The sequence below is a fragment of the Plectropomus leopardus genome, chromosome 9 (assembly GCF_008729295.1).
Source record: "Plectropomus leopardus isolate mb chromosome 9, YSFRI_Pleo_2.0, whole genome shotgun sequence".
NCBI classification, from domain to species: Eukaryota; Metazoa; Chordata; class Actinopteri; order Perciformes; family Serranidae; genus Plectropomus; species Plectropomus leopardus.
The window spans coordinates 20,735,618-20,748,350 of NC_056471.1; the positions used below are offsets into that span (position 1 = coordinate 20,735,618).

Here is a 12,733-nt window from a genome sequence, read left to right on the forward strand (position 1 = left end):
AGAACTTATTTGAAAAAAGATTGATTTTGTAGCCAGTGCTGTCAGAATGAGTCCTAAAACCCGCAAATGAGTTAGCATTTTTTTAGCGTCTTTTTTGAGTGGGTTTTTGGTTAGAAGCCTGAAATAAGATCTGTGGTTAACACAAGCTTAAGATGCTTTTTCATTTTGTTGTACGACATAAAATACGTCAGTAAATACTGCACTTGTGAGCTTTAAACATTTTGGCAGAGGTGGTTGCTAACAAGTGGCTAAATTAAACTACAGAACGTAATCGGCTTCACAGCCTCGTCATGGTGGTGACGTTGAAGTCATGGGACTTGTGTGTTGTTAGTTTATAGTCTGAAATTAGCTTTTTTCTTCTGACGATTGCATTTATACTTCAAAAATCACAAAAGTGATTACAACGTTTATCTTGCTGAACAAAATGTGTAAGTATCATAAACTTTTGTTTGCCTATGAGCTTTTTTTCTGCAACAATCCCCCAAAAATGTATTGAAAAAACCAGGATGATGCTAACTTCAGGGTTGACCGACAGAAAAAAGTAATCCCTGCAGCACTATCTAGCAGCATGGCCCCGTGGATGGCCAGTTGGTCCTTGACATTTACACTTATATTCCCATCAGCCTCAGCTGTGTTTAGTGTTAATTAGAAAATGTTGGCATGAAAACACACGTAACTAAGATGGTGAACACAAGCATGTTAGCACTGTCATAATGCAAACATTAGCATGCTGATGTTAGCCTTTAGCTCAAAGATATTGGTCTATTAGTCGTTTTGTTTCTCACATACTCCGTCATCTGGACTGCAAACACTCATTCTTACATCATTCAAGGAAAGCACAGTTTTAAAAGTAGTGGCCATTCGATCCCAGTAATATATAAAAGTAGAAGTTCTCATGCAGTAAAATCAAAGTCTTTGACGAGCACATATTTTCTGTGCTCAATAAATCACCTGAGCAAATAATCTCATGTTTACATCTGGTCTGTTCACTGACCAGGCGACCTGCTCGGTCACAGCCAATGACTGACCTCGTGCTACATAGCTAAAGGGTGACCATTAAAATGTCCATGTGTCCACCTGGTGTCCACGTATAAATGTTCACAACATGTGACGTGGAGCTTGTGGTCTGCAGTGGAGTGGGGAAAGAATGACACCATTAAACAGAGGCGGCTGTGCGTCAGTGACACAAGGTCGAGCCTCAGTCCAGGAATTTTCTTTCATCTGGAGCTGACATTTTCTCTCTGCTTTCAGACACCAGACATGTAAGTCAGGCAAATTATTGCCTAAAATGTGACCTGTGACTGTCTTTACTAGACCTGTCCAGAGTGTTTATTTACACTTTTTCACTACCGAAAGCACACTGGGGGTTTCAGGGCTGCAGCTTCTTGACAGTAATAAGCAGGTTTAGTCTGAACAACTGAAGGAACATGTCAAACAAAACTAATGGATTCAGAAATGAAGGATATACGACCAACAGCCGTTTTTAAGTTTTAAGGCCGTTTTTCCTTAAAGCTGTCAAACATAGTGCAGGTGCCTTGTCTGAAAACTGAAGCATGAATGAACCTTAAAACGTGTCAGACAGAGAACTGCTAATCTACTGTACAACAGACAGAGGACAGGTGGGACACTTTGACCCTGAAAGTTGTTTTTTTTTCTTCGATCTTTACCAGCCTTTTTGCAAACACATTTTACACATTTGCACAGCTTGACAAATTTAGAAAACTGTGCTGGAAAGTTAATCACGTGTTTGAAGCTTGGAAATCGTTTTACAAAATAAAGTCTTTAAAGGAATAATTTCACTTTTTGTAAAATATGATGATTTGCTTTCTTGGCAAGAGTTAAACTTTATATATCCACTGATATTTTACTGAGAAACAGACAGACCTTGGAGGAAAAAAGAGACGAATTGCCAAATAAATGACGTAGTTCTTTAACCAGTTATACATTCAATCCATATGTTTCTTTTCTATTTTTTGCTCCATTGTGAACTGATAACATGGATTTTCTAAATCAAGGGAATAGTTTAACATTTTTGAATATAAACTTATACTTAATGTCTTGCTGAGACTTGATGATTTGATTCTAAAAACAATAGTTTGTGGTTTTGTCGGGACTTATGTGCGGGACAAATTCTTGAACAGATGCCCTCCTTTTAGTTATGTACTTAATCAGCCTGTTATCATTCCCAGATTGTCAAATACTGATATTTTGTCACACCCCTCAGCATGTGAAGTTTTGTCCCCTAGTGCAAACAAAGTTTTGCACCGGGAGACACAGGAGAAACGCCAATATTTCGATAATCTGCATTTGTCCTCCCCATTGAAAACACTGATGTAGTAGAGGACATTTAGATGAAGTGAAAGAGTTTTTCATCATAAATGTATGCAGAAAAATGGCAGCAAAAGGCAGGAAATAAAGTGTGTGACGCTCAAAGTTTCCCGGGGCAGAAGCCCCAACTCCTCTGTTTCATGTGTCCCCTCCAATGTTGAAATAAAGCTTACGCCCATGTGTCAAAGGCACCCTTCAGCGTCTTCATGAGACACACTGGGTGTGTTAACTAACTTGAATGTAACCCCATCCAGAGCAATATTTGACAGTGAGAGCAACTGAATTGACATTCGGTCATCGTGTACTGATTATTATTATTATTGTTATTATTACCTAACATACATATTTTTAAGCCGAAACAGGATAGTTTTTCTAAACCTAACCAAGTAGTTTTGCCTAACTCTAATTGCAACTTTTTCACAAAATTTAAACGTTACGCTGTGTTTCAGTGCACATAGAGACATTGAAGGGTGGCCTGTGCTTCGCCATGTGACATAGAAGGGTGTAGACAAAGCGTTGGTATTTGACAGTCAGAACGGGTTGGCATAATCCCACGTAAAACTACAAATTGTAGTATTTACACTTGGTTGTTGTGCAGATTAAACAAAACAAAGATATCGTCACTTGTGTCATCTCAATCTCAGCAAGAAAGCAACTAAGGTATTTCTAAAAAAATGCAGAACGATTCCTTTAATGAGAATCGTCTGTCTTGTATAATTTAACAGTGCTGAAAAAAGAAAATAAGCAGAGCTTTTTTTTTTTTGAGGAAGAGCGAACGGAAAGAGAGGAATTCACTGAGAAACAGAACCCAAGTTGCTCATTGCCAAACACACACACACACGCACACCCACAAAGGAAACCTCTTGTGTTCGCTCTCTGTAGCGGACAGACGAGCAGACAGACAGGCAGACAGAGATACCATCATCACACACAGCTCGCTTACAGAGTTACACATTCGCACCTCTCTGGCCTTTTGCCTGCTACCTTCCTTCCAATCCACAAAGATTTTGCTCCATATTTCTGAGGCAGTATTCCTTACACTTAATCTGTCAACACTGTTGACTCTGCAGAATTAAACCCAGCTGAAGATTTTGTTTCAGAGGACGAGTAGCAGGTTCGGTAGGTGTTTCCTCTGGAGTGACATGTCCTCTGAGGACAACAGCGGCCGCATTGTGCCGACTGCCTGACTTGTGTCCTTGTTGGGAGATTCCTCAGCATTCCTGAAAGCACTGTCGCTGTGACTGGGAGCTCTGTTTCGGCACCCCTGAAGCTTACAGCACACCCCATGGGAGCGGTGGTGCACAGCTTCCCAAATTCCACATGTTCACAGAGACCCTGAATGAGACATGAAAGACTTCTTGGAGATCAAGGTCGAGCAGCAGAGGACGAGGTGAGCGCTGCTGCCAACATGCCCCAACAGTCCTCTGCCTGCCAGCTGCGATCTCTGAGCGTTCAGGAGTCGGTCTTCACTCGATCTGTCGTTGCTCCTGGCACAGTTCATAATAAGAGCACAGTGATGCCAGAAACAAGACTTTTCTTGCTCGGGTGTAGCCGAGGGCTACCAATAAAAGTGCCAAATTCCTGTTATGATGAAGAGTATTTTACTTATGATATGAGTCATAAAGGGAATAATAATTATCAATCATGTTGATTTACTGCCATAAAAGAGCTAAACTGACACGGTGTAACAATATTACAGTATGATGCCTTAATATATCCATCAGTATCATACTTTTCTATAATTTTTTTGCAGCCTTGAATTTACAAGTCAACTTGACTTTGCTTTGTTAATAATATATTAATGATTTACAGATCACTTATGAGCGATTAATAGGAGCACGTTTTGAGTTGGCAGGTTTTGAAAAATCCCATTAAGCTAATATTAATCCTTTCAATGTAGTAACAATACACATATAAATGTTTGTAATCCATTGAGATCCTATGTTCTGTTCATTTTTAGGTTTATATTTGTATTTTGGATTTCTGCCAGAAAAACGTTTACATACCAAAATGTTCAAAAAACGACCGACTGTGTGCATTAATCTGTGGATTGAGCATTTTGATACTTTCCAGTGTTTACATGGCACTTATACCTGCTTTATATTAGCCTAAAAAAGAAATCTTGACTTTTTGTGGGACCTTTTAATATTAAATGGATTTTTGAGAGGTTGTATCCTCGCGACGTGTATATCGCCACGTGTTCGACTCCGGCCTCGGGCCTTTGCTGCATGTCACCCCCCCCTTTCACTCTCACACTGTCCTGTCACATAAAGGCAATAAAAGCCTGAAAAAAATAATCATGGTTGTAGGCATGGTAATGTCTGTCTGTCAGTTGATCCACCATTTGGATCCAAACTGAAATACTGATGCACTGATCGCCAAGAAATCTTGTTCAGACATTCATGTTCCTCAGAGGATGAATCATGCTGACTTTGGTTCCCTTGACGTTTCTTTTAGTGCCACAATCAGATCAAAAATTTTAATTAATCCTATTCAATATTTCAATATGAACATGAATGATTGGCACACCTTTTTTTTTTTTTTTTTTTTTTTTTACCATTCATGACTCTCAAAGGATTAATCAAACTGACGGACTTCCTGACATTTTGTCTAGCACCACCATAGATAGATAGATTGATAGATAGATAGATACATAGTGCAGTTCAATCCAGTAGCAGCAATAAAAGACTCTGTTAATATACAAATTTTTCTATACCATAAAGTTGAAGTGATTATGTGTTAGATGTAAACACAGGATGAACTGTAATAACTTTGGTGATCCCTTAACTTTTCATTTAGCTCTACCAATGGGTCAAATTTATAATTGAATTTTTTTGTTTGTTTTCAATACTGAATATTCTCCCGCTGCTCTACTTTGTGTTTAGTATTAGCAAATGTTAGCATGTGAACATGCTAAACTAAGACCTTATTAGCATTGTCATTGTGAACATGCTAGTATTGTATGCTAGCTTGTTGAGGTTGGCGTTTCAACCAAATTACTAAGCTAGTGCTAATTAGCAAATCTTAGCTTGCTAAACTAAGATGGTGAATATTGTTGCGTTCAATTTATCTCGGAAGTTGGAGCTGGAAATGACGTCACACCTGAATTGACTGCATCCACTACAAGAAGTCAGAAAACCGAGATGTCAGCAAAAGTAGTTCTAGCCAGGTAAGCCATTGTTATTAATTTTGACAATGAATTATGCTCCAATTTGTGCATACAAACGCTGTAAGAACATCTCCACAGATAGACGTTAGACAGCACTGTATGTATAACTGTCTGTGTAACACAAATATGACAGAAGTGCTAACAGAGTGCCCCAGGGATGATATTTATCTGTAGGCAGATGCAGAAGTTAGCTTCGCCCTGGTTCCCTTGTCAAAAAGCCTATGGGATTTTTCCATTGGTTTTTGGATCTTTTTGTTCAGCAAGAGCGTCTCCACAAATGAAATGAGGGTTTTTGATGCCTAAATGCAATCGCCATAACAAAAAAAGCTAATGTTAGGCAATAAACAAACTACACTATGGTTACGATGCCACCTTTACAAGACTGCACAGCTGTGTTCGGCACAGTTCAAAATAATGACGTTCTGTAGTCTCATTTTAGCCACTTGTTAGCTTGTGGCTTGTTTGCGAGAAAGGTATTTACTGATGGATTTTATGTTGTAGAACAAAATGTGAACATGTCTTAACCTTATGGTAACCACAGACCTCATTTCATATTGATTTTGAGACAAGGGAACCAGAGGTGCTGAAATGCTAACAACTTTCAGGGTTTTAGGACTCATTACTGGATTCTTTGTTTGCTTAGCTTATTTATGCGCAAACATAACTTTTACAAATATTTACCTGTCTGTACTTGGTGTAACAACTTAGTCCTTTTATTATTATGTGATATATACTGTATGTATATAGATGATATATTGATAGATAGATTATTTTTTAAAATAGCTAGGGAAGAATGTCCACAAAACTATTCATAATTATATATTTAAAATTATGTTACAGAATAATAATTACTTTATAGCGGTTTTTCTGCTTATTTAAAAAAATGTTATTGAGTTCTTGCTAATTCTGGGGTCATTTTGTTCATGTGCCTTCTCTCCATGTTTTTAAATAAGTCAAGCCAATTTGCTCAAGCTTTAAAGGGTTAAAATAACACAGTCATGCAATCATTCTTTATTCAATGCCTGTATAAAAGTAAAACAATATAAAAAGTGTGAGAATAATGTGTAATTGACGGTTCCTGATAACACACAGTAACCATCTGTCCTCCCTCAGCAGACAGGCGCAGGCGGGGCGCTAGGACCGTGAGGCAGGACGCTACGGAGAGAATAAACACTTCTTCTCAGACAAGAGTCTTTTATTTGTGGCTGGGTGTCTGAGCTGGGCAGGTTTCAGAGGAAAGGCTGAAGGTGCCGGACTCTCACAGAGACTCCGGCGCTTTATTTGTTCACTCTGTAAAACAGCGGGCGAGATTTGCCTTCTGGAGGACGAGCACGGAGAAACTACCTGCCGGCCAGCGGAGAGGATGAGGGAAAACCTGGGCAATGATCCCGAGGGAGTCGTCTGATGGGGAGGGAAACTTGACTGGAATGTAAACACGGACCATCGACTTCTATCAGGAGGTAATGTATTAAATGTATTGATTTGATTAAGAGTTTTTCCCCTCTCCTGTCTCTACTTGGATGCATAAAATGTCCAGTTTGAGACAGAAAATATTGTTGCATTTACAGGTTTTTCTATAAATACAAGCAAGGATTTTTAAAATGATTATTATTATATTATAATTATTATAGAATGAAATGATGAAATAATATCTGTATGAGGTTTCAGATGTTGTGATACTTTTTTTGTGTCCTAAACATCCTTTTAACCATCTTCCCTGTTTATATTGACAAGGATTTTCTCTTGTATGACAGATGTTAGGGGGAGCTGAACTTTACTTGACTCTGCTTTATGTTATGTCAGACAAGATTAGATCACATTAACAGGGAGTCCTCTATAGGCTTCTGGTAAACTTGAGTGTTTTGGATACCTGGCAGTGCACTGAAGTAGTAGACTTTTTGTAATTTCTTCTTTTATGTGCAATATAATAACTGGGTAAAGATTTATATGAGCTATTTTGACGATAAACTATTGCCTTCATGCTTCAAGGACGCTCCAAATTAACACTCATGTTTCACAGAGATGTCTTTTGGATCATTTTTCTGTGGTTTTGAAAAGAGAGAATGTCAGGAGGAGCTGCGGTTTTTGGTTTACAGCTTGAAAAGTTGTCTTAAGAGTCAGACAACATGTTTCAACACTAAAACAGGCTCCAACAACTCATTTATTTTGTGGCTTTACATCCCCAAATCATTTAGATTACATCTGTTTTACCACAAAGGTCATAAATATATCTTTGTTGTTTTTTTTAAGTTATATTCATTGGTGTAGCTGAAGGTAAGCAGGTATACAGGGTCCACCTCTTTATGCTCTGGCTGTTTACAGTATGCCCACCTTTCAGCCCAAAAGCCATTGTGATGTAGGAGAATATATTTTCTCTTTAACCCATTGTCAACGGGAGCAACATCACATTTCTTGTGCTGCTTTTAGACGGCTTTCACAAGTATTTAAACCTTGAGCCCTGAGCAAATTGGCGCGATTTTTTTCAAAACATGGGGGGAAAAAGGCAACAGCCAACTTGATAAGAAATGTTACACAAACGGCATGAAATTAATGGATTTAGAAAATTATTTCAAAGAGCTAGGGAAAAAAAATCTGAAAGTTGAATTTATAATTATATTTAGGTATTCAAAACTATGTTAAAAATTTGTCAGAATTTTTTAAGCGTTTTTTCCCAGGTCATTTACTTGTGTTTTTTCTAAACTTCCTTTTTCTTTTTGTTTGTTTTTACCAATTTTCAGGTCATTTTCTTGTATTTTTTACTAACTTCTTGCTAATTTCTGGGTGATTTCTTCTTTTGTCGCCTGCTTCCCATATTTCAGAAAGAAATCAAGCCAATTTGCTCAGGCTTTAAGGGGTTAGCCTACCCACCTACTTCACAGTACACCCACTTATCAACTCCTGCTACACCACTGGTTGTACTACAGGTTTATTTCACAGATTACCACTTCCTCACCAGCCAATTTACCACTTAAGATCCTCTGTAGCTGTCTGTCGCAGCTGTCACATATCTGACACATCAACTTGGAAGAAAATCTGTACCTTTCCTACTTTCAGGAGCTTTTTTTCTGACTCCTTTGTAGTGTTATATGGAGCAGCTCATAGGTGTGCAGAACGGCCCCACCCTGCCCTTTGTTCAAAATAATGCTCTTTTTTGCTGCCATGCCTCAACTTGTTTCTTTTCACTTTTTTTTACACACCTGCTCTTTTCGTGCCATGAGTGCCTCCGGGTCCACAGCCTTTAGAGGGGATCAAGTGTCTCCTTGTTGCTGCTAATCTGCCCTGAAAGCCCCACGTACACTGTGAAGTAGTTAATGTTTGATGGAAAACAACGTCTTACCTCTGAGCTCTGACAAATATTTGATTGGAGATTTTTTTTTTTTTTTTTACTGTAACCTCTTGTTCAGTCTGCCGTAGCACAGTATAGTTTTTCTTCTAGAAAACCTTTTTTTTTTTTTTAAATGATGTTTTAAGTAATCACCAGTGGAGGACAAAGTACACAACTCTCTTACTTGAGTCAAAGTATAGATACTCCTGGTCAGATAATACTCCAATACCAGTGAAAGTTGAAATTATTACTTGAATCAAAGTACTGGAGTACTTGCTTTTAAAAACACTTCAGTATTCAAAGTACTTTTTAAAAATCTGAACACTTTATGTTACAATACATTTACAGAACCTAATGGCTCTAAATCATTCAGTTAATGCACTGAATTGCTTGTAGAGGTCCACCAGTTTCATTTTTTGAAGGAGAAACGATACCTTAAACCTGCTTTTCTTAGGTTGGATGGCGAATTATTGTAGCAGTGTTCAAGTTTTTGCACGGTAAACGGCGCAAACATTTAAAATAATTCAAATCATTCTTCATCTCCAACGTTTGATATATGGACTTGAGTTGTGGCCATGGGTGATCTGGTGGGGAATCTATCTCCATTTGCTGCCAGAGTTATTACTAACACCGCATAACCAAATACCACCATCTTCTGATGACCATGACTCTCTATCTGTCTCTACCGATGAGCTGCCCAGTCTGAGTCGGGCATGCATGAGATAGAGGTACGAGAACGCCACTTTGGCAAACAGACCTCATGCAGATGTGTATGGTCGTAGTTGCATTTTAGAAAAGAAAAAAATATCATCTGCTGACTTTAAACGAAGGGTAATGAGAGCCTTCACTGAAATATAGTGGACTTGAAAGTACAATATTTGTCTTTCAAATGAAGTGTCATCAAAGTAATACGTTTCTCGAAAGTAAACATCAAGTCAAGTACAGATACTCAAAAACTGTACTAAAGTTAATGTACTTCATTACTGTCCACCACTGGTAATCACACACTGCATTTCTTTTACTTTTAAAGCCTTGACCACTCAGCTTTGTTCTGGCTTTTCAGTTATGTCTGTGGCCATTTTGCTTCCATTTTAATTGAACTTCTGGAATTTGCCTGTGACTTTTGGACCAAACAGACATTAAAATGCTTGTTTGTTTCCATCAGGCTTAAATCCTATTTTCCCCAGTAATCTATATTATAGGAACAAGAGGCTCTTTGTTGCCACGCCACACCAGATGAAACTCAGGCGTGCGTTGCAACATTAGATTTTGCAAGCTGACCTCACAAATCACTGCTGTGATTTACAATCAGCTGTGAAAGAGTCCAGCTGTATTAGGCATAGGAGTTTGTGTTTTGTCGTCTTGACAAACACAAAGGAATTCATGCAATCTAAGATAAGTTTGTAAGCTGTTTTTCTCATGTTTGTGCTTATTTTCTGTGTCGTTGCAGTTTTTTTCACCATGATGCCACGTGAGAGCGCACTCCTGCTGACTCACCTGCTCCTGCTCCTCCTCCCTGTCACTCTGTCCCTTCTGCACCCTCCGCCTGTCCATGTCCCCACGCTCGTCCCTCACACACCAACGGCTCTCATCCCATCCCGCTTCAGCGCTCAGACTCAGCTGGACTTCACCACTCACTGCAACTCCAGCTGCCTCCACAGAGAGCAGGAGGTTCACAGGGAGCAGCTCACGGAGAAACTGGCCTTTGAGACGCTGTACGCTGACGGCTCCCGCACTCTCACTACTGTAGATGTGGAGGACGATTCAGAGTTTGACGGAAATCACTTTGCTCAGCTTTCACCGAGGAGACGACCGAGAGTGAAGCCCAGGCACAAACGCGTCAGGCGGCAGATCTACGGCGCAGACGGACGTTTTAACATCCAAGGTGACCACTTCCTGTTGGATTACCCTTTCTCCACAGCCGTGCGGATCTCCACTGGCTGCACCGGTGTTCTTGTGTCTCAGCAGCACGTCCTCACAGCCGCCCACTGTGTGCATGATGGGAAAGATTATGTCAAGGGGGCAAGAAAGCTCAGGGTAGGATTCCTGATTCCTCCATCCATTAACGGCACCAAATCTGGCCTCGCTTCTTCCAAGAAGCCTCTGGTCCGCTGGGTGAGGGTGAAACGTACTCGTGTGCCCAAAGGTTGGATCCAGGGCCCTCAGGAGGTCAGCATGGACTTTGATTATGCTCTGCTGGAGCTGCGTTGGCCTCACCGGCGTCCCTTCATGCGCCTCTCTGTGGCTCCCTCCTCTGATGACCTGGCAGGGAACCGCATCCACTTCTCTGGTTTCGACAGCGACAGATCAGGGGAGCTGGTGTACAGATTCTGTCCTGTGGAAGAAGAGTCCAGCGACCTGATTTACCAGCACTGTGACGCCCGACCTGGAGCCAGCGGCTCTGGAGTGTACGGACGAGTGTGGGACAACAGTTTAGAGCGCTGGGAGAGAAAAGTCATCGGCATTTTCTCTGGACACCAGTGGCTAGAGATCGATGGGGAGAACCGGGATTACAATGTGGCGGTGCGGATCACTCCTCTGAAGTTTGCTCAGATCTGTTACTGGGTGCACGGCAACCGACTAGACTGTGCCCAAAATTGAGACGGACAAGAGAACAAGTAGGAGGTTTTAAGGCCCTGACACACCAAGCCAACATGCAAGAACTAGCGGCGATGAAAGCCCCCTGCTCTGTCATCTCATGCTGCTGAGTTTTGGCCAGAAAGTTGCACATGAACACACCAAACCGACAGCAAGCAAGCACGTATCTTCTGCACCTGCATGAGAGGAAATACCCCTCCATGCCAGCAGACAGCGGCCGTCTTTAAAGTCCGTGTAAAGTGACAATTAAAATGTGTTCTGAGTTTGTCACATCACAGAAAGATGTGTTATTAAACACCAAATTGACCAAATTTGAATGACCCAAAAAAATCGCCAAGTATGTAAAAGAAGGTCTCAAAATCATGAAAAAAAATGCACGGCTTTCTCTGATCTGAAACGCTGGGGGCGTGTCCACAGGAAGAGCGGAGGCCACGCCCAATTGTGCGACTATGCTAATGATGCTTCTTGTTTTTATACTACGACATTGTCAGGGGCGGGGTTATGCCGTCTAACACAATTCAGTACTATATAGTAAAGGGTCTTTGTAACGTTTTCAACAATCAGTTTCCAACATTTATGATGTGTTTTGAAACAAATCTCTGAATTCACTTTACACAGACTTTAATAGTCAGTCTAAATATAAAACCGGAAGACTGCCATGACGTTAGTTAGCCAGTCAGCACATTAACAACACAACACAGAGGACAAACCATATTTCCGGAGCGCCAGTGAACAACAACATAAACCATCAGGAAACGTTTCTCTTAAGAGCTCAATTGTTAAAGAAAAAAACCTTACCTCATATAACAAGTTTGTTTTGACGTCACTCCCTCTTTAGCTGTTTGTTTATATTTTCCACTTCCCTTTGTCTCCTCGTGCGCTGAGCTGCATGGCCAATCAAAGTGATTTTATTCACCGACGAGCTCCATGGCCGCAGATTCGACAGGCTGCATTGGCGGAAAAAGCCAACAAGGGCCAATGGTGCAGGACACACTGTGGCGATGAGGGCCACAGGCGCTCGCTGTCGGCCCAACGTGGGTGGACGGCTGATGGTTGGCTTGGTGTGTCACGGCCTTCAAAGTAAATCATGAAAAATTTAAAAAAGCACAAAAACTACAGGGTGAAATGTCTCTTTATCCATCAGGAAAATGGATTAAATCCCTAAAAAATAACCCCCTTCAGTGATGCACCAGCAGACCAGATCAGTTACTGTTGGATCCCTGTCATCGAGTTATTTCTCCTCTGTGTTTAATTTGCTCCCCGTAACCTCTGGGCCTATTGAACAAATCCGCCTGTGAGATCATCACCACAGC

General features: G+C 40.6%; 1 protein-coding gene across 1 annotated transcript; it reads left to right on the plus strand.

The window, feature by feature from the left end:
• The first annotated feature begins 6,714 nt into the window (after positions 1–6,714).
• On the plus strand, positions 6,715–11,738 carry LOC121948535 (serine protease 23). Its single transcript, XM_042493951.1, has 2 exons — positions 6,715–6,957; positions 10,273–11,738. Exon 2 carries the CDS (start codon positions 10,284–10,286, stop codon positions 11,421–11,423), a length of 1,140 nt encoding a protein of 379 aa, XP_042349885.1. The 5' UTR covers positions 6,715–6,957; positions 10,273–10,283; the 3' UTR covers positions 11,424–11,738.
• The last annotated feature ends 995 nt before the right edge of the window (positions 11,739–12,733 follow it).